The 22783-nt window shown below is 36.7% G+C and overlaps 1 protein-coding gene across 4 annotated transcripts; it reads left to right on the top strand.

The window, feature by feature from the left end:
• The first annotated feature begins 9190 nt into the window (after window positions 1-9190).
• On the top strand, window positions 9191-22408 carry LOC148867377 (serine/threonine-protein phosphatase 4 regulatory subunit-like protein). Of its 4 annotated transcripts, none has more exons than XM_088978487.1 (8): window positions 9191-9555; window positions 11375-11493; window positions 11964-12044; window positions 12909-12957; window positions 13085-13181; window positions 18398-18450; window positions 19207-19269; window positions 21470-22408. In XM_088978487.1, exons 2-8 carry the CDS (start codon window positions 11393-11395, stop codon window positions 21800-21802), a joined length of 777 nt encoding a protein of 258 aa, XP_088834613.1. In that variant the 5' UTR covers window positions 9191-9555; window positions 11375-11392; the 3' UTR covers window positions 21803-22408. The 4 variants fall into 4 exon arrangements, with proteins under 4 accessions (XP_088834613.1, XP_088834615.1, XP_088834614.1 ...); XM_088978489.1 differs by having other exon boundaries at window positions 9309-9555; window positions 13130-13181; XM_088978488.1 differs by having other exon boundaries at window positions 9309-9555; window positions 12909-12967; window positions 13095-13181.
• Window positions 22409-22783: the final 375 nt, after the last annotated feature.

Here is a 22783-nt window from a genome sequence, read left to right as displayed (position 1 = left end):
ATTAATTTTATTATTATTTATTTATTTGGAGTTATGTATTATTTGTTTTAACTAAATTATTTTATTAATTTGTTATAAAGTAATTAATAATTAATTTATGGGTCATGGATCTCATATTAACTCTTAAAAATACTATAAGGTTTTTTTCGTTAAGTAAGTTTCCCCCTACATTCCCACTTATTTCCCACCAAAATGGTGGGACTCCACATCCCAAGAATTGGGATCTATAATCCCACCTTTTTCCTATCCCATCTCATGTCATCCCACAAACCAAACATGGAAAGAGAGGAATATATATTCCAGAATATTCTATATTTTCACTTCCCATCCCACAAACCAAACGGAGGCTTAGATTTTATGGGTGATTTCTTTATTCTTTAGTGCCTAATGGCATTGATTTGTAACAAAAATATTTAGGTTGTGTTTTCTTTGCAAGAAATGGATATGAAAAAATAGGAATATTCTTTAAAGATTTTATTTTCTCGATTTTGGTTTGGCATTTTTGGAAGAAAAATAGGAAAATTGAGGAAGGTATATCTAGGAATGACAATTTTCCCCATCTCCGACGGGGACCCGACTTCCCCGACCCAATGGGGTTGGGATTATGTATATATTGTATTATTTATTATATATATTAAATATATATTATTATATTATTTATATTATATATATCAAAATATATTTAAATTTTATTTATAATTTAAAATATTTATTTATTTAAGTAAATTTATTTTTCAAATAAATACAATTATCTAAAACAATTTCAAGGATTCGGGTCCCCGTGGGGAACCCATCCCCATCGGGGATCTGGGATGGATGACAAATTTTACCCCTGGTGGGGATCAGGGACGGGGATGGGGGTTAATTTCATATTTGGGTTCGAGGATAGGGAATATGACCCCCGCCCCGTTTCCATTCCTAGGTATATCGAGGGGGGGGGTTGCTAGAGAGGGTTCGTCTTCTCCATTTCGTATGTCAAGCATAGCTCAAATGTAAAGTTTTGTACGTATTCTCCATTATCATACATATTTTAAAGTTTCAACTTTACCCTCTACTAATCTATATTGCTAGACAACTTTCAATGACTAATTCTCCTTACTCTTATTTGACAAATGTAAAAAGGCTAGTAAAGTAAAACTAACGCATTACATCAACATTTTTTATTTGAAATGATACTTAAATGAAGGTATTTGCTCCTTTTTTTCAACACAATAGGGAAGGTTTTTGTTAAGGTCAAAACACTGTGAATTTCATAGGATTGTTAGAAATCCCAATGAGATTATTATAATTTCCCTTATTTTTAAATGAAATTTAAATTGATTTTAAAGTAATTAAACTATGCTTAAAACTAATATTTTTTATTAATTTTTTAAATTAGTAAAAACTGAATTTATTTATGTACATTAAGTTTTTTTTTTAATTTAAACTCCTTATGAAATTTAATTAACTATATATATATATATATATATATATATATATATATATATATATTTTAGTGGAGCTTAAGTTGGTTTTAAATTAATAAAATTTAATTATAAAATTAATAATTGTTAGATAATTTTGTATTAAATTTAAATTGATATTCATTTTTAATTTATCTTATTCATTTTATTAATTAATTTTTTTTATTATATTAATAAAAAGTATCAATAATAATTATTTTTATTTTATTTAAGTAACTTATTAAATTATTTTTATGATGGTTAAATAATTTTTATTATTTTCAAATGGATTACAATTTTAAATGGAAGTAGATTATTTAGCTCAATAATACATCCTTGAATATCTCAATTTCAATATAATTAATCTTTAATAATAGTTACAGTTTAATGCAATTATATCTATTATATATAGTTAAATTGAAATTGACATATATATATATATATATATAATGAGGAGAGATTATTAAATATAATGAGGAGAGAGAGAGAGAGTTGATGGTGTTTTAATGAGTGTTAAAACTCTTAAAAGTCATTGGTCACTTGAGTTATTTTATTCAATTTTAAAATAAAAAGATAGACACCTTTGAAAAAAAATAAAAAACAGAAAAATGGATAAGTGACTTTGAAAATAAACCATAGAAAAGGAAAGTACCAGTTTAATATAGATATAGATTTGTACTTTACATACTGAAACTGAGCCATCCTAATGATGATGAATGGCCTATGTCAATCACATCAATACCTTTCTGACCTCTGTTTACTAAATGTAAGAAAACCCAAGTTTTTATCACCAACTTGAGTTCAAGATCTCAGATACGATAAAAGAGCTTCACAACATCTCAAACCAATCTGAAAAGTGAAAACCTACGTCCGAACTCTTTTCATCGACTTGAGTTTAACAACTAAAATATGGGTTTTCCTAAGTATGATAAAAGTGATTTGACTTATTTCTATTTTTTACAGCGTCTCAAAACAATCCCACCCTCCTCCATTGATGCATACGCTGAATTTCATATTTCTTCTTATCCCCGAGCCCCGACACTATAAAGGACTTAACCTGTATCTACTTCATTCCTTCCAAAAAATTCTTCAGTAGGTTGGCGGGCCTGTATTGCACAAGATTCCTCCACGTTTGGTTTTGCCTTCATCTTGCCCTGTTTCAATTTAATTAGTCAAGATTATCAAGTTCCATTAGCACTCTTCTTTATTCATTGATTCGTAACTCATTATATACACCATGCTTTTTAAAAACGAACCGATCAGGGGTCTGATTATCAGTTTGAACGGTCTGATCATTTGACCCGAATGGTCAGTCCATTCTGATAAAAAAATAAAGAATTACAAAAAATTAAGTAATTAGAAAACGGTTCAAAATGTTCAAACGGTTAACTGGCCGGTTCAGCGGTTTGCTGACTAAAATTAATGGTTTGGGGGGAAAAAGCAGTCTTGGAGGAAAATGGAATCGGTCAGGTCTTTATACACCATGGTTTTTAAAAACGGAACCGATCAGGTGACCGATTCCCAATTTTTCCGGTCTGACCATCCAGTCTGGTTTTGAAAACCATGATACTCACTCATTAAAAATCTAATTAATGTGGTTTTTGTTTGTTTTTCTTTATATTTATAGTTTATTTTGGGTATTAAACAATAATTTTTTTAACTTTCTTTTAAGTCAAGAAGATGTATTGAACTTTCATCCCCACCAAAAGGTCAATGGGATTTACAAATTCTTGTTTAAATTTTCCCTTTAAGGCGATATGGAGGAAATAATGAAAATCATTCCTTTTAGTCACTTGCACCATGATCGATTGCTATGGAAGCATTCAAACTCTTACATAGGGGTGTTCATTATATAGTTTAAATTGTAAAACCAAACCGAATTTGCGGTTTGGTTTGGTTTACACCTAAAAAACATTTTGGTTCAGTTTGGTGATTTTCTAAATTACAGTTTATGGTATAAATTCTTTATTTTATAATAAGATAACAGTTTTAAGTTTTAATTTTTAGGAAAGCTATTTGGGCTTTCTAATTGGATCAAGCCCAATAGAATCATATAATGGTCAAAGTCTCTAAATCGTATTAGAAATCACACCAAACCATAATAAAATGGTTTGATTTGGAGAGAGATCTTCTCCAAACCGCACCAAACTGGACCGTGAACACCCCTACTCTTACATTTATATAGTAAAATCTGCATACATTTTTTTTTTTTTTCTGATTAAAAGTCCGCAGGCATTCATTAGAAAAGTTCAAAACAGTAGAAATTACAAAACTATGTTGGCCACGGAGCGAAATGATACATGGTCTCTAGCACAACGAGCTAAGCAGTGGGCCACTTAATTTACAAAACGATTTACATACTTGAATTGGACATCTTCCAATTGGCCCTGAATTTGGAAGATATCTGAGAGGATACGGAAATTGGGGTCCAAGGGGTTGTGAACCACTATGCTTCTAGATGGGAAACTCTTGTAAGGTCCAATGGAGTCTCTATTAGGAAAGCCCTTACCCACAAGGTCCAGACCACCCTTATCCACCACGAAGAGGATAAAACATGCCTTCTTTGTGGTGTACATTTGGAAACAATGAAAAAAAAAAAAAAAAGAGGATGCTATAAACATAAGATTGTATGAAAACATAAATCTTATCCCATGGCTGTAACATATTTCACTGTTTTTTATTAAACTTTGCGGTTATGGAGAATATACATATGGTTCTTGTGTACCAGTATACCTCATCTTAATAGGGCTGCTACATCTTGTGTGTTGTCAAGCAAAATTGTAGGGTGATAGCAATGGCAGGTTGCACATCTTAAGATCTAAATCCTTTGGAAGTTGAATGCCAGGCATTACTACAAGGAAGAAAAGCGGCTATAAAGGCGAAAATCTATCAAATAAATATTTTTTTTGATAGTTATGTGTTTAAACAACCTAAATCAGACTGTAACTAGTGTGATAAGATATATATGAATGAAGTAATAGAGTTGTTGGGGACATGGCTGAACTAGCCATGAGGCCTGTGGCCATCTGTCACAGTTCGGCTATGTCGGCACAGTCTGGTTGGGCTACAGCATTGTCGTGATTCCGCCGACCACATCAGCTACGCCTTACAGATAAGCCTGCCTAGCGGATAGGGATGAGAAGACAATTCCGTCAAGGAGTAAGACTCTACTCCCTGTAACTTTGGCGGGGAATTCTGCCCCGATTTTCTTGGAAATCTACTTCGATCAGGATACGGACCCTCTGGTTATAAAAATGTACTCCATGCTCAAGATAAGGGACTTTTGACTTTGAACACCTACACTGCTAATTAGCCTAGACCAACATCCCTACAGCTCGGCCCGGCCATCCATCATCTCCTACTGACTTGAGCATCGGAATACTTACTCGGGGGTAATTCCTTGGGCCTCTGACTTCCTCCTTGATCGCAGATTTTGAAGCGCAGCCTTGTCCTTGAAGCTCGGCCCTGACTTGCTAGCGGGGACTATCTAAATTGCCCTCCTTGGTTGGTGCACTACCTCAAATTGAGCAGCATCAATAGCTATCATGATTTATGAAATATATAGTATTAATCATGTAAATAGGCCGAAAAATGAGATAGCTTATAAAATAGCATACACTATTTGTAAGAAGGGAACTGAAATGTGGTATTCCCTTCTTTGGGCATGGATATACAAATCTTTTTGAATAGGGCAAATTTCTTAAGCTACTCTTATGGTTTAGTTAATTGACTAATTATACCTTTATTGTTTACATATTGTTTTAAAGTACCCTCATTTTTTTTGACAATTGTAAATAATGCGGAGATAGACAATGAGATTCAAGAGAAGCAAGAACTTGCAGAAAGCAAGCCGGATTTTGTTTATGATGTAAGTTTCTCTAAAGTTATTGATGAAAAAGCAATCAACAAAAGTGGGGGTCGGCCTAATGCATGAGGGGCAAAGTTCATCCTGTTTGAGCTATCAACGTTAGCAAAGTTCATCCTAGAGCTGGCTTGGCACGTGAGGAGCAGAGTTCATCTTGGGTCATGTTATAAGAGCAGTCAACATTGGCAAAGTTCTTTAATAGGTCGAGGCTGGCCTGTTTGAGCTTTTCAACCATGAGGATAGTAGGTTTTGCATCCAGGGCCACCACAACAAAAGTGGGAGTCGGCCTAGTGCGTGAAGGAGCAACAATGGAAACGCAGAAGGCAAAGGAGAGAGGAAGTCACCATGAGAGAGACGGGGAGGAAGATTGGTGCTTCTTCAAAGGGAGTAGAGAGAAGGTTAAATGCATTCGTAGCCATTGTAGCAATTTCCATGCCTTTGTTGCTGCTGATGTTGTTTTCTTAGAGGAAAATCTGTCCAATGAAGGGGACTTTCTCGATTGGTCTATAAATATTAAATAACAAATATCGGTCTCACCGGCGGTGGTGATCCTCCTCCTCCTCTCTCTTCTCATTTATTTCTTTCATTCTCATGCTTTCCATGTCAATTGCATTTATTTCTTGTTAAAGAGATCATACTCATTATGATTCGAATGAACCTTCACAGTGGATTGGTTGGCAGCGGGAGCCATGACTATGCCATTTGTATGCTTGGTTTCGAAGAAAATGACTACATCCACACCCTCCTCTTTTGTACCCATGCCTTCCATGTAGGGGTGGCAACGAGCCGAGCTTTTCACGAGCTCGAGCTCGGCTTGTGAAAAGCTCTGCTCGGCTTGGTTTTAGCCGAGCTCGAGCCTATTAGAGCTTGACTCGTAAGGCTCATGATCCGACTCGAATATCTATATATATATAATTATAGAAAATAATATATATAATAAAAATATTATAATTAATAATTATTATAATTCTTAATATTTTAAATATAAAATAAAAAATTTATATATGATTTTTATTTTTATAAAATATAAAGTGAGCTGAGCTTGAGCTTATGAACTTTTGACTCAAGCCGAGCTCGAGCTCAAGGTTCTGGCTCGAACCGAGCTCGAGCCTTGTAGAATAGTCTCGAGCCTAGCACAATTCGGCTCGGCTCAGCTCAATCCACCCCTACTTCCATGTAGATTGCATTGAGATATGGCTTAGGTTCCATTAATGGCAGTTAGAACCCGATGCACCAACGTCAAAGATCAGACCCATTGAAAAGCATCACCTCGAATAAATTCACAATGGATTAGTTCTTCAAAATTTTTATCAATTGAGTTTTATTTTTTATAATTTGAAGAATAATGGAGGGTAAATTCAAAATTCTGTGGTTTTTTTTTTCCGTTGTCAATTATCAGAAATAGTAGGGATACTTTAAGACAATATGTAAACAGTAAGGGTAGAGTTAATCAATTAACTAAACCATAAGGGTAGTTTAAGAAATTTGCCGTTTTGAATATAATGTAATATTTTATTTTTTAAGTTTGGTTGACATAAAAAAACTAAACCAAATATTATTCTCTTAATTATTTTCCACAAAACAAACATGGGAAAAGGAATATTTCCATTATTCTCCTTTGTATAACCAAACAATAGAAAATTAAGATTTCACATTTTCTCATCCCATCCCATCCCACTCAAATCTTCACACAAACCAAATAAAGCATTAAAAGATGAATTTTTTTCTTGCTTTTCCATGCAACTTCTTACAAAATGTTTATCAATTAAACACTATCAGTGCCATAAAACTAAAAGGTCCATAGACCATTCCTTCAAGTCTATATCTACCTAAACATATAAGAACCAAAGTTCTCATTGCTATTGGAGAGGGCATACTACTACTGTTAAATCAGGTCAGGGGCTCACTAAAGGCGCAACCCTAACAATTCTAATCATTATATGAGCTACATATGGTGCAACTTAAACTCAACACAACCTGGATTTAGAACTTTGGGCTCAAATCTAATATCCACAACAAATCCCCTACCCTAGAGCCCCATTCAAAAAGGTTACTTTTTGCTTCCTTCTACCTTAACTATCAATATCTGCATCACCATGAACTCGTTCCTCATCCTTGTGGGTTTTCTAGTCCTTTAGTTCTTGTAAAGTTACCTATGACCTACTCATAACTGATAAATAAAAGGTGGGCCTGAAAATTACATCACAAGCCCTAGAGATGACCACATGGTCTCTTGCTTCCTTGGTGGGAAGTAACTATCCATGATTTGGTCCAAACAAAGATGGAATAAATGGAATAACTTGGAGAGTTGTTGTCACTGGAAGTGTCAATAGTCTTTGCTACCAGGATACCTGCTCATGCTGCCAATTTTGGTTATAATCTAAAGTGGTCTTTGTTACATTGACCTCAACTTTAAGCCATGGTGTGAATACAAAAGGAGTAAGTTTTAAGCCAAAAATAAAGTCAAGTCTAAGGTCTCTTCTCCTATGTTGCTTCCATAGATTACAAGCCATGGTTTTTATTCACTTCTAGAGAAAAAAAAACATGCAGAAAAGTTAAATGCTATTAAAAGATTCAAATTATTGTGTAGATTACTGAGATGCACTTTTAATATAGTGGAACAAGTCGGTACAATAATGCTCTCTTAATTTTCAGAGTACAAAAATGTTAGATAATACATTTTTTACCTGATAATCATTACTTTTTTACATACCAAAAAAATGCTCCCAAATACAAATCATAGTATGTAAATACCCCGGTTTGGTGTTTGTACTGCAAACAAATGGAGCCTAAAGGACATATGCCAAAAACTTTTCCAAGTGCTCAATGAATGCACTTACAATGTCGTGCCTACGTGATCCGGACTGGTTGAAAATACATGATACCAGGAAGGATTTGACCAACCAAAACCCTTATGAGTTTTGATGAAAACCCGCCTGATAGATGTTACAGTTACACTGGGTTCAACCTACCTCTCTCTTGGGTAGTGATGCTGAGTGACAAGGTTTTAGAAATCAATAAAATCTCTAGGATTTTTTTCTTTCTTTTTTTTTTTTTTTTAATTTTGTATTGTTATGAACAATTTCATATTTTTTTTTATCAATGTGAGCAATACTTGCGACCTTGGTTTTTAGATATTCATTTGTTCACACCGTTTGCATAATCCCTTACAACCTTGCATTAGGAATATCTCTGCACGAAAGATAACATACAAGTACAGAAATATTCCCAATATGTGCGAAAGGTGTGAGCATGGTCTTGTGAGCACTTAAGTAGATCTCTCCCAAACTAATGTAGTTTCCAACTTTCTCCTTTATAACTCATCTGCATGACTTCTATTACAATTCCTATGAGTATTGATTAATGGAATTTGCCTTTCTTTTGATAAGGCACAAATGGAATTTGTCTCAATGGCTTAAAAATCCAAACGGCTTTCACCTTTTGTCCCTAGATAAGGGCCCATTTGATTTTCAGTTGGAATTGGAATGGTATATTTTTCTTACGTATTTGGTTCAGACTGAAATTAGAATCAATTGGAGTAGATTTTCATTGCTAAGAGAGGGAAGAAAATGGCCATTCCGCCAAATGAGAGAATACCATTCCAACAAAAATGAGAATGAAAATCGGATTCCGCACAACCAATTCCGAATCCAGGCCCCTATTCCCTCGAACCAAACGGACTCTAAGATCGCTTGGTCCAGGCTTGCTAATGGTGAATTCTCTCTGTGGGCTTTGCATGCCATCAAGCCCATTCCATGTGGATGCTTGGTGGTTCTCATTGTTTTGTTTGTCTCTGCTGATGTTCACCTTCAATCTAACGGCTGAGATCTCGTCCGGGACGTGCTTTGCGCATGAAATATAGGACGAGCCTACCTTTGAAGATCGACGCTAGCTACTTAGAAGGACTTATTAGGGTTCAACTGTAGCTGTCGATCGATGAGTGGGGCCCGTACAAAGGAGTGCTCCACATTATTATGTGCTCTACAAGTCGCATCGGATATATTCTCAGACTGAAATCCTGCTTCGCAAAATGGGAAATTTATAGCTATTAGTTGTTGCACACTTGAACTCCACAGTCTTTCTGTGTATTTTCAGGCCATTTCTCGGCGTCGCCGGCTAGCAGTATCTTCTCTGCTCCGGTGGATTCCCGCCGTCTCCGGTTCCGCCACTTCATCCAATCAAAACAGTTAGACGCGATCAGATTCGGTACATCGTTGCTGAATAGATCCGCTTCTATTCGTTTCTCAGGTAAAAAGTAAAATTCCAGATTGCGAGAAGCAGGCCTTGAAGTTTTCTTCTCTCCTTCATTATTTATCTGGTTAACCTCAAATCAATTTTTTTTCCAGTGTGATTTCTTTTCTCCTTTTTGTTTAATCAACCTTTCATTCTCTCTTTCTCTCTGATTCTGGCTTATTTAGGGTTTAATGGATTTTGCATTCTTTTTTTAGATTTTTTTTTGAGTAAACCGAGAAGTATGCCATGTGAAATTTCCGTCTGCGCCTTTGATTAATGAAAGAAGGTGGTTGGCTATATATATTGAGAAGAGTTATTTCTTAGAAGATTTTGTGTCGTTGCATATTGGGATGTATATGTGGATTGATCTTGACGAAGTTAGCGCTTTTGTTTACAAACTCACTGCCATAACCCATAACTATTGATCTTAGGCTCACGGTATGAATTCCATAATGGAGTTTTGGTTTATTAAATAAGGGGACTACTTGCAGGTGGATTAGTATGGAAACGTTAAAGTTACTACGAAATTGAATATTGTAGCTCTTTTGGTGATTCTACAGCGTATATTGTGGATGGTTGCCTTGGTTGAGCAAATTTAACCCATCACAGTAGCGACACATGTTGTGGTACAATTGCGACATATCACTGGCAGTAGATTCAAGTACAGTCTAGAGAACATTATTAGGTGGCCACCTGTTCGCATGACAACAAGAATATGGAACAGTCATGCTATGGCTCCCAAATACCAGCTATGTTACTGTTTAAAGTTTGGCAAGTTGGTCTTATGGTTACATTTTCTTTTCTGAACATTCTGCATGTTCATCTCTTTACACTCTTAAGTCTGACGCATTTATAGTGCTAGTGGGTCATCAACATTGTCTCATATTTCCCCATCATGATTGGCATTTCGGGATAATCTATTCTGTTCCTACGGCTGCGTTTGGAAGCGATGTAAAAGTTCATCAATGAGGTTTTACACCTAACCGCAAAAAAAATACCATTGAGCTTCTAAAAGCGTGGAGAAAAGCATGGTGTTTTTACATCGATTTAATTGATGTAGTGTTTACATTGATAATCGATGTAAAACTTTACCTTTGATGAGGTTTTACATCTATTTACAACGTAAACTCCACTCCATCCAAACACTAACAAATCTAAACCGGAGTGGAGTTTTCATCGATCTTGTTTTACACTCCATCCAAACGACAACAAAACCGAACTGGCGTAAACTTTACATTGATGACGTTTTACATCGCTTCCAAATGCAGCCTACATGCTTGATTTGTTTATTGCCTTTTCTTGTTTGTTTTTTTACTCGGATACTATACAGTCTACTTTTGAAATTTGACTTCTCAAAGGTAGGTTAATGTTTTGGTTGGATTCTCATCTCCTCCCTCTCTACCAATGGCTGCGTTTGCTAGCAGCACTTCATTTCTTTATGGTTGTGTTGTAATTTTAGTTTAGTAATATTTTTGGGTCCTAAGACCCTGCATTGGCGGGAGTCTCATGCACTGGGCTGCCCTTTTTAATATTTTTGGGTCCTAAGAAGCCATCATGCTTTGCTTGTGGAAAAATCTTAGTCTACTTTTTCCCCGTTACCAATCTTTATTTCCTACATTTACAATTCTCTATATAAAAGTAGTAGGATCTTAAAACAAAGGCTGCTAAGGCTATTAATATGCTAGGGTATGGGTTTAAGAAAAACAATGGTGATGTTGGTTATTCAACCATTTTTCATTACTTAACCATAACGTTCTTTCTAAGAAAATCTATTTGGATTATATGAGTATATTCTTATATCTACCTTATCTATAAATATCCTCTGCCTGTGCAGGTTGAGAAAGCGCAATTGATGGAGATGACATCAGCAGAAAATTCACAAGCCTCATCATTTTCTTCCAATGCTGTCGATCAACACCAAGAAAATCTGGATCCACAGATCTTAAATCATGGGTACATGCTACTTTTTGGTTGTTGTTATTTCTTCTACCCCTTTATTTCTCTTGTACCGTCACTGGATTTAAATTCAAAATGATTCTCTGAATCCTTGCTTGTCATGTGTAATACTGTGGAAGGATTATCTGTAATGCACAATGCTTTCATTATAAGAAAATCTACATAAAGAAGTTTGTTTGTGACGCTTCTTGGAAATGAATATGAATGCTACAATTTTCTATTGGCTACACGTGCTCGTTTAGCCTATATAAGTCCCCCCCCCCCCAAATGGTATACAAATATTAATCAAAATTAAAGGGGATGTGTCCTTTCTTATTCTCCTTTTCTTATTGCATATTTTCTACATTTTTTTTTAAAGCAAACCTTTAAATGGTACTATATTTTAACCGGATGCCTTCAGTGTTTTAGACTGATGTGATAGTTCCTCAAAGTTGTTTTAATCCCTGGCATGTTTTGTCAACTTTCAGTGATGCTGAAAGGAAGCATGAGATCAGTGTTGAAGAAGTTAGATCCATACTGGAAGTAATTGCAGCAACAGGAAAGTTTTGGTATGTTGTCATATTCTCTAACTCATGTTTTGAATCTTGGTACTTCGATATGTGCTGCTTGTCTGCAGATAATTGACTCACTGTTTGGAGTTCTAATGTTGGTTTGCATAGTCAAGGGGGCATATCCATTTAGACATGTATTAGTACTTCATGTTCCATAAGAGTGGGCTTGGTTGGTGTACCATGTGAAAGTGCCGCCGCTTCCCCATAATCAGTTTGTTTGGAGAGATTTAACCATATGCACTGCCCCCTATTCCTGGCCAAAATAGGAACATAAAAAAGAACAAAAACTGCTATCTTGCATTTCTAGGCCTCTGAGAAGTATAATTGGTCATGTAGTTGTGATTGCTTTCCTGATTTTTGGTCAAAGAAATGTTCAAGATGTGACCTATATATTACATCAAAGTTCGGCATTTATTAGATTTCTCACCATCTCACAGAACTTTGTTTTGGATGATTACATGCTAATATATAGGACTAGTATTATGGCATCACTACATAAATAAATCAATAACATTTAAATGCATTTCCCTGATTGGCTAATGTTTGTTTCCGTGGTTTGGTTTCTGATGTGGTACTTTGCACATGTAAGAAATGTCTTATCTGGTGGTAACCGATATGAAATTTAAACTAAAAATTGAAGTATCCAACACGATATGACGCCCTTGTACAGGTATCTAGGATTATAGACATAAGACATGGACAGGTTATATTGGCAGATATACTTTCCATAGTATTTGTGTGTTATATTTGTTTTCTAGGAATTTTTCTGATTTCTTAGTGGAAGTTCATTTTTAAATGTTTACATCAGACCTGGACTTGATGATGCCAGAAAGTACTTATGTTGCTTATTTTGTCTACCAGGCATGATTGGGATGTGTTAAAAAACTTGTTATCCTTTCAGTTGAAGCAGGTATGGGGAGGTATGCCAGCATGTAGTCTCTAGTTACTTTGTGAATGGCAAGGACATTAGTGTGTGTCTAAACAAATTGTCTCAGTTATTCGAATTCTTAGTTTCAATTTTCAAATTGATGATAAAGGTCCTAGCAGAGTATCCTGAAGCAGAGATGTCTACTGATCAACAGAATTCTTCATTAGGAGAAACATACATAGAGTTGGTAAAAAGGCTGGATGAAGGTATTCATCATGCTGTTTTTTAACCATTTATGTGATGCTCTAAGGTATATCATATGCATTTTGTTGGATTAATTTTGAAATATAACTGTATTAAGGGGTTAAGGGCAATTTAGTACATACATGCCTTTTCTAAGTGGCCATAAAGCATGTTAGGATGTTATCACACCATTACATTTACATGTTTGTTGTGTGTACTACTACTTTGTCATTGCTACATCCCTCTTTTTTTTTTCTCCAATTTACTTTCTTTAGCTTGTTAAATAACTTCTCTTGAATTATCAATTGGGTTTGAGCTTCCTAGTATATACAGGCACAAAAAAACATATTTTTTAATCTTATTTGTTGTTTTTGTAATTCAAAATGAGTATATCTTCACATTTTATTCTGAGCCCATCCATGTGCTGCTTGTTTTGTGAATTGCATCTTCTTCTTCTTCTTCCTTTTTCCGCATCTATGATAAATGGACTTGGTCATTTAGTATGGTTTGAGCTGAGCTAAATGATATAGAGCTTCATTTGATTTTCAGAGTTTTGTTGGGCTTGGGACACAGTAGAATCATGTGCTCACTGTGTGACCTTGAGCTTTTGGATATGGGCATATGTTACTGTAACAATGTAATTTTTGAAAATTTAAATTATTTCTTCATGCAAGATTACTACAATTTTGTGGTTAGCATAGAAAAAAGTGCTTGTCTTGGATATTTCTGGATGAGAAAATTTGGGAGGTGTACCAAGGTTCAAAATACCAATACACCCGATATGCCTCTATCGGCGTATCGGGCGATATCAATACTGTTTTTTATACTTTTTTTTTTTTTTTCAAAACCGGTTCAGGGGGCCGGTTTAAGGCTCCTCCACCCCCTGAACCGATCAGAACCTTGAAACACCCACTGTAGGAGCGTATCGGGGAAGTCCCGGAACGATACGTATCGGCCGATATGTGTTGATACTTTGAACCTTGAGGTGTACTAGTAAAAGATTAACACCTGTGAGATGTTGCAAAAAAGATCATACCCTTCAATTTGCAGCTAGTATTTGCAAGTGGCTCTTTGATTGTAGGTGGAGCGCCCCAGCTGATCTTGAATCCTTTAAAGCCTTTTCCTTTCTCTTATCAATGAAAAGAGGCAAACTGCAATCATGTAGTTGGGAGCCGATAAGCCCTTAGTTGGGAAGGGACACATGGGAGATTTTAAGCAGGGGGTCGATTCCAATAAGGTCGATAACTCCTTATCGAGAAAGGAATTGGAGAAGATTAAGGGCGGGACTCGTGTATAAAGAAAGAATTGAAATAATTTTAAGAGGTGTGGGGACCGTGACTTAGGTAAAGGTATATTGGGAATTTGAAGGGGGAGAATCGAGAAAAGATTTAATAGAAGGAGATGGGCAGCTTATAGGTTTGATAGGAAAGCTTGGAATGTTGGCTTGTTGGTGGCTGATGCTTCTAATGTTTGAACACTTGGGCTTTTCTCGATCAATTGTGATGATTTTTCGATCTCGATCTCTAAGAAGCCTCCTCAAGGTAAGCTGGGCGAGGTCATGTCCAATGCTTTGGCGCTCGAACTTGTGGAAGGGAAGAAAGATCTGAGCCCCATTTCTTCGTGCTCGGAGGTAAGCTAGGAAAGTAGGGGTTTTGTTACTGGTTTCTTGGAGGGAATTCCGAAGAGGGAATTGAGAGCAAGGAACGTGATAAAGCTAGGGTGGAGGTGGTGGTAGAGGAGGTGGACGACAAAACCAAGGAATGAGAGGAGGGAGGTGGCTTAATAGAAGTTGAGGGCAAGCAGGGTTTTGACTTAGATAGCTTAAGTCAAGATGCGTTTCATAGGATTGATGCTTGTTATTTGGTTTCTGAGGTGGTTGTTGGAAGATTAAGAGTTGACTTGGGCTGTAGGGGCAAGGAGACGAGTGTGATGGGAAGCAGTGATGTTTTGAAGACCCCAAAGATGATCAGAACTTCAAGCAAGCTAAATGTGGTTCATGTTATGAAGTTTTTTTCAAGTCTAAAGGAGGGTTTGGTGGGAACTGGGCTGACAAATAAGTATAAAAGGATTTATAAAAGAAGAGGGGTTAAACTTAGATCTCTAGGCTTTGAGAACCCTGCCCGGAATCTTCCCTCTCATCCAAGGGGGTTAGAAAGAATTCTCTTCAGGTTGACTCTTAATGGGAAGAGTCGAATAAGTCTGACTTGTTAGAAAAAGCTGTTAGGGATGAGTCTGCTTTGAAAGAGGAGGTTTCTCTTAAGGTGATGTTGGAGGAAAAGGAAGTGGAGAAAGGTAGCGTGGACATGAAGACGCTAGTTGACAAAGAAGTGGAAATTGGTAAATCTTTGGGCTTGTTCTTAGGAGGCAGAGAACATTGTGTGAAGAGCCTTTGAAGCATACAAGAGGAAGAGGAAAGAAGAAAGCTTGAGAAAGGTCCCTGAAGAGTTAGGGGGAGAAATTTGGGATGAGGGAGGCTCAAAAGAGTTTGGTGAGGTGAAAGATTGACCTGTGCCTAGCATCTGCATCGTTTTGTTGTTGCAATTGTTGTGTAAGAGTGGTGTTTTCTCTTGTTATGTCTCCATGTCTTTTGTTGTTCTTGGTGGTTGGTAGAAGTAGTTTGGGTTTTGGAGGTGTTATCTTAACACCTGCCTTTAGGTTGTATTCAGTTTTTTTTTTTTTCCGTTTGAATAAAATTTTATTTTTGCCTTAAAAATGTATGGATGCACTAAAGCTGCATCATTATGGATGATATGGGAATAAGGGAATGCTAGACTAGTTAAGGAGAAAGAAAGAACTAGGGAAGCGATTATGAAAAGCATCCTAGTGAAAGTGGTATATCGGATCAAAACATTGAAGATCTTTGATCTCTTTTCTATTGAAGATAGAGGGTGGTGGTGACTACCTCTTTTTCTTTTATCAGTAACAAAAAACTTTATTAATGATGTGAAGCCTTGTGAAACTTTAATTACAAAGTGGGGAGGTAAAATGTCTTAACTCTTCACCAATAGAATACATTGGAAGAAAGTTAAAAATTAGCCCAAAACAGAGTTAGCAAATGAGTTAGCAATTCTCTTCACCCAGCTGTATTGCACCTCAATGTCCCTACTCAACCAATTGAATTTTTTTCCTTTCATTGTTATAGCTCCACAAACCGATGTCTTCTTCCTTTAGCCATCTAATCACCACCTCCGAGTCACCTTCAAGGACCAAACGCCTGATGTTCATTTCTCTTGCTCTTTGGATTCCTTCCAGAGCTGCAAGAATCTCAGCCCTAAGAGAGTCTCCTTCGCCAATTGGGCCTGAAAACATGGCAGTAATAATCCCATCCTCATTCCTGAACACTCCCCCAATCCCAGAAGGCCCTGGATTCTTTGAGCTACTACCAAAATTCAGTTTTATGAATCCAGAGGGAGGAGGGGACCAAGAGGGGCTAAGTGTCCTCTTACATTGGGCAGAGGTAGCTATCTCTTTCCAATTTCTTAACAAGTCAGCCACAGGATAAATTGAGAACAGCTCCATAGATTTCAGCTAGTGGGCTACCCTTAAAAGTATTAGATCAAATAAGTTTTCTAGGGTTCTTTCCTTGTCTGAAAAAATTCGTGAGTTTCTTTCTTCCCACAGGGACCAACACACTGCTGCCCTAATGCTTCTCCACATAATCTTCTCTCTCTTCTTAGGCCATCTGAAAAACGAAGGAGAAAAACTTTGGATGCTCATGGGGGATTCCAAATACACCCAAAGAGGGAGAAAGCCCACTAACATACAGTTTTAGTTGTCGAACAAGTAACCGTAAGGTGGTAACCAGTTTCCCCATCAACTTTACAAAGAGTACACCAATTAGGAAGTAAAAAAGAATTGGGTCTCTTTTTCTGAAGCAGGTCATTTGTGTTAATTCTTTCCAGGAAAGTTTCCCAACAAAAACTACCAACTTGAGGAAGAATGGTCTTGCTCCAAATTTCTTTAACCGGGAAGGACAACCCAAGAGGAACAATAGGCTGAGTTCAGGTCTCAAAAAACGAAGCACAAGAGAAAGTACCTGAGGAGAAAGGGGTCCAAAATCTGATGTCCTTATTAGGGTCCAAGAAAACATTTTCAAGTATGGCTAACAGAGCCAAAATGCAGCCTAAGTCTATATCCCTAATTCCCCTTCTCAGGCCTAGGTTTCACCCAAAAGCAGAAGTAGATTCTGAAGGACCTAAGAAAGATGAGACGAGTTCATTTTTCAAGTCTGACAGAGCAAACAAAGAGGGAAATTGGTACATCAGAGGTGGGTCCCCAACCCAATGTTCCCAAAATTTTATTCGATTACCTGAGTTAAGACCATACCTGATCATGGTGGTGACTACCTCTTTCCATAGGGATACTGCTTCCTTGCATTGGATCGCGCCAAATGAAGGCTTTTTTGAACTAAATTTTGATGGCTGCAGTTTGGGAAATCTTGGAGCATTGGGCAATGGTGAGGAATTTTTAAAGATAATGGCGGATCCATATTGGAGGGGCCATTGGCCCATTGCTTGGTGTGATAGTACAACCTTAGGCTGACAAACATGAAAACACAGGTTTGTGTCTGAGAATAAGCCACTTTATACCAACAAAGGGTGACCTTTTGGTGGATCCATATTGGCATTGTATTCAGGCTCTATAGGTAATGGAATTTCCCCAAGGACAGTTGTTAGCAGTGCTGCAATGCCTAAGATAGGGAAGATCCTTAAATGTCAAGAAAAGTGTAGTTGAGGGAGATTCAAAAGTTGTGGTAAACTTGATAACGAAGCAAACGAAGCTCATGTTAAAGAATTAAGAGCTCTAGCAATGGAATTGGAAGCTAGCTTTTAATGGACCTATAGATGAGCTAACTTCCTTGTTGATGCCATGGCCAGACAAGGGGTAAATAGGGAACAATTGTTTTGGGCAATTTGTAATAAAGTACCATAACTTAAGGTAGGTGGCTTTTCCAAATCTGATTACAGGGATGCTTGGCATTCTTTGTAATATATGTACTAATTCATTTCTTTTATCATCTAATAAAGCATCACACCAACTGTCAAAAATAAAGCATTAGAGAGAAGTGCTTTGGTCTTCTATGGGCTTGCAAGTTTTATTGTCTAGGGCTAGTCTTAGTCCATTAGTTTAAGCTTTTTGCATGCTTATATTTAATGTTTAAATGTAAACGATATTTTTTCCCCTTTATATTTCCCTTGGTTTCTCAATAAGTAATACATGTTAGTGTTCTATTTTGCAGCTCTTCTTAGCTTTGTAGAAGGTCCTCCATTTACCCTTCAGAGACTCTGTGAGGTGATTTCAACATTTGCATGCTATTTCTTCTATATGGTTAAGAATTCAACAAGAAATTTCACTATTATATACGTTGCCATAAGTGTGATGTTGAAGTTGATTTAGGTTTTGAAATAGCATCTAGAATTTTTTTGACAAGTAAAATAAAATTTCATTTAAAGGAAAAAAAAGGATGCAAACTAGGAGTTTGATAAGATATCACCAAACAACGGCAACAGAAACAAAACTACCCATCTTCAGATATCCAAAATACATATTTGTAAACCACCCTCTCCCATAAGCTTTCACCAGAGTCAACACACCTGACCAGAGAAAACTCTGAGAAGAAAGATGTAACCAAACTGCGACATAAAAACCAGTAGATACCATCAGCCTGATCCGCTTCCAATCCTTCACTTCAAAAGGTCTCTCTCCCTTTCCAACGGGATTAAAACAAAGCTTGAAACATATCCTTGAAGACAAAAAAGTTGAATCCACATGCCGTATCCCAAAAACTTTTTTGAATCAGTGGATATCCTTGAAACATAGCATCCAGAAAATTCATTTACACTTATCCGAATCAGTGGATATCTTTGCACATTTTTTCATCTTGTTTTTGTTCTCTTTTCCTTTTTAGAGTTGCATTTTTAGTACTTTTAAGAGTTTCTGAATTTCTATCTGCTAGTCATCCTTTAGGCTTTAGCTTTCAGAAATTTTACACTTTTAATGTGATTGTACGAGTGAAATTATTTTTCCTTTTGTTTTGGTGTTGAGCAGATTCTCCTGGCTGCAAGAAGTATATATCCGAACCTCTCGAAACTTGCTCTAGCTTTAGAAAAGGTTTGTTAGCAGACAATTTTTTTCTTGGAGTGATTATTGGCAATTTGAATCTATCTTCTGATCCTTCTTTTGATTATATGTTTTCCTTTCTCCAAAACTGAACATTAACACAAGTCCTTGTGTTAAAGTGGCTGCTGGTTAACCAGTTTATGGGAAACAATCTCATAATATAAATAAAATGCTAGTGGTTACAATAGATTATTATCTTTTCCAAGAAGGGTAGTTGTAGCTTTGATAATGCCCCTTGGGACTTTATTTTGATATTGTTTCCATTTTTCCTTGCCAACAGGAGTTAGTACTTTTCAATTACTTTTAACTCTTTTGTGGCACCCTGCATGCCTTTATAGCCATAATGTAAGCAAATTGGTACTTTTCCTTCCCGACGTATTACAAGTCATGGATCTTTATGGATCCTTTGGCCTGGTACTCTGTTTTGGAAAATTTAGTTGAAGGGAAAATATGTATGCTAGATTAAGTATTTGGTTTCAGTCAATTCCACAAGCAAGTCATGAACTGGCATAATTCATTTTCATCCCACTGCCAAGTATATCTTAAGATGATGGCGGCTGGGGGAATAAACATGCTTCAGTGTCAATTCATAGACTCTGGCCTGATGGGTAGAATATGCCTTGCCTCTTCTATATTCTATTTCAACAGTAATATATCAATAATTATGCTATCTATGTTTATGAACGTATTCCTCATGTGGTAGCTTTCTTTTATCCTCAGTGCATACCATCAAATTGCCCATGTGCCTCTTATTTAGAATTTTTTTTAGCTGCAGCCTTGTTGATCTAATTGATTTGGGGAAAATCTTGTTGATCAAAAAATCATTGCCAGCCGATGCCATTTGTAATGTCCATCTAAATAACCAAGATCAATTTTTACTCCAATATTCTTCATCACAACTAGTTCCTTCAGAATTGTCAATGCTTTTGAAAAAAATTTCAATCTTGTATGCTTGAGCTGGTGATTTGGCAATGCAATTCTGAATTGTCTTAATACATTGAGAACAAGGTGCAGAACTGCGGATTTCTGTACATTTCAGAGTTCAGACATTATGTCATGTTGTTTCTGAGGTGTCGTGAACATCATGACATCATGCACCTTGGTAAATTTGTGATAGATCTATAATTTGCACATAGGACAGGCGGCATTTATCACAATTTATCTTGCTATACAGTATTTTTTTTTGCTTATAAAGTCCAAGTTTCATCTTTATGTAAAAGGATTACATTGTTAACAAGGCATTACCCAATGTTGCTTCCCCTATCTGGGGACTTGAGAGTTGGGAGATGTAGACTGGATAATGGAACTAACCAGTAACTTTGAGCATTTGCTGCATATAATCTCAGCCTACCTGCATCATCAGGTCATTTGGTCAGTTTCCCTATGGCTGTGTTTGGCTTGAAAGAAAAGGTAGGGAAACCTGTACAAGCTTTGTATAGACTTCCCTTCCTTTCCCTACATTTTCATTTAAACCAAACACAGCCTAAATTTTCCACCAAAAAACTAAAAAACACAGCCTAAATGAATCAGAAATTTATTTTGGGGCTAAATTTCTATATCTAGTTTTCAAAATAAGATTTTTTTTTATGGGCAACATATTATATTAAGAAAAGTTGAAAACTTATATAATTATATTTGGTTGGCCAATGCTATATTGCAAGGGTTGTGTATAGGGCTAATGTGGACTCTGGATTGGATAGGTGGTTGATTCAATAGGTCTTTCTGCTAGGCCATCAATTGTCTCGCAATTCTTCCGTGTGGCAAAAATAGTTGGGGTCATATAGGGGATTGCCTTATTTGACCTGATTCATCATTATCATCATCATAATCATCTAAGCCTTGAAGCCTTGTCCCATCTATATGGGGTCGGCTATATGATTCTTGTTTTACCACTCCATTCTGTTTAGTGTCATATTCATTGTGAAATTAGGAGCGCTGAACTCATTTATTTATTACTAAAACCCATGTTCTTTTTTGTCTGCCCTAGCCCATTAGCCCTTTCAAATCGCAAAAGAATGCCTTTTCTTATAGGGTACTGTAGATGGTCCTCTATGCATGTGATTAAACCATCTTAGTCTATTCTCTCTCATTTGACTTTATTATGAAACCTATTTGTATACAACACCATCACCCACCACACACATTGCATTCCGGGTTAACATCATATATGATTTCTTCTCCTGTGTTGCAGAATTTACTGGTGACCTCAACTCTATCAATTTCTACCGATCCATATCCATCAACGATTACACAAAAATCTGAAGAACCTGAAGGAGGAGTCGAAAGGAGCCAACCGCATTCCAACCAAATCCAAAATGGGGTTCAAGTTATGGTAGGTAGTGAGGATGAAGAAATGTCCGAGGCTGAGGAGGCTGATGAAGATAATAAGAACACTCACGTGGAGCCAGCAGAAGAGATGATCCATGGAACATCTGAAAACAGTAGTGAGCCAAACACTGAATCTGAGCCAACTAGTGAGTCTTCAATGCCGCCAAGTGGACATCTCGACTCTACGAGCTCCTAGACATTCATTTTCCCATTTTCAGGCAAGATGGAATAGCCCAGGCGCTATATTTCTCTAGAGCCATGGGTTGGCCCGTGTGGCGTGATAATGGGTTTGTTCAGTCAGAAAACTTGGAACTGCTAGGGATGATGAGCTCTTCCACAATAGCCAATTCTATATTTATACCGAGAAAGAATCAATTGAGCCCTTGGCATCAGTAGCATAATATCGCAGAAGGCGAAAGAATATGCATAGCGTTCTCATTGACACTTGGCGAGGTTTACATTTAAGCTCAAAATAGTCACCTCAACAAACAAACCCTAGGTTGTGTTAATCTTTTCCTAAACCGGGACTGTTTTTAGACTAGTGATAAAAAGAAGAGTTATTCAAAGTTGAATTCAGGTGGGATTGGACTAGAGAGATGTAGGCCATTGAGTAGTTTTTTTTAATCGGAATTACTCTTCGTTTCACTATTCTAATAAGAAGGGGGAGTTGTAATTCATTTTTCAGTTGGTTAAAGTGTGAAATACCGTCAAAGATTGTGAGCACTGCACCCGAAGCTATTCTGACTGAGTATTAGTACCTGTTCAAATTTCATTTGAATGCTTATCCTACTGTTGTTTATCATCCTTTTTCTGATATTCAGTGAAAGTATGCTATTGGTATTCCATGCATCTTGTTTGCGTACTGTCATGTTGTCACCGGTAGGACGCCAATGGGGTACGGTTGGAAGACATGCTGAACGGATTCAATTTAGTTTAGCTTTCCATAGCATTTGAATTTTGAAGCACTAGGGTTTGTTTGGTTTGCAGTCAGGGTTGGAATCAGTATCACTCAGAACCGGAATGGTTGGTCTATATCCTTGCCTGTTTGGTTTAAATGAGAATGACAGACGGAACTGGTTGGAATGGGATTTTAGTGAATGATCATTCTCACAAATGGGGAATGCCATTTCACTAGGAATTAAAAATAGATGATGATTTTGCTCAATCAAACAGTTGA

The sequence above is a fragment of the Nelumbo lutea genome, chromosome 3 (genome assembly GCF_056320005.1).
Source record: "Nelumbo lutea isolate HS-2025 chromosome 3, American lotus-T2T, whole genome shotgun sequence".
Lineage (NCBI taxonomy): Eukaryota > Viridiplantae > Streptophyta > Magnoliopsida > Proteales > Nelumbonaceae > Nelumbo > Nelumbo lutea.
Note: the sequence above shows the minus strand (reverse complement) of the source record. Positions and strands in the feature narration are given on the sequence as shown.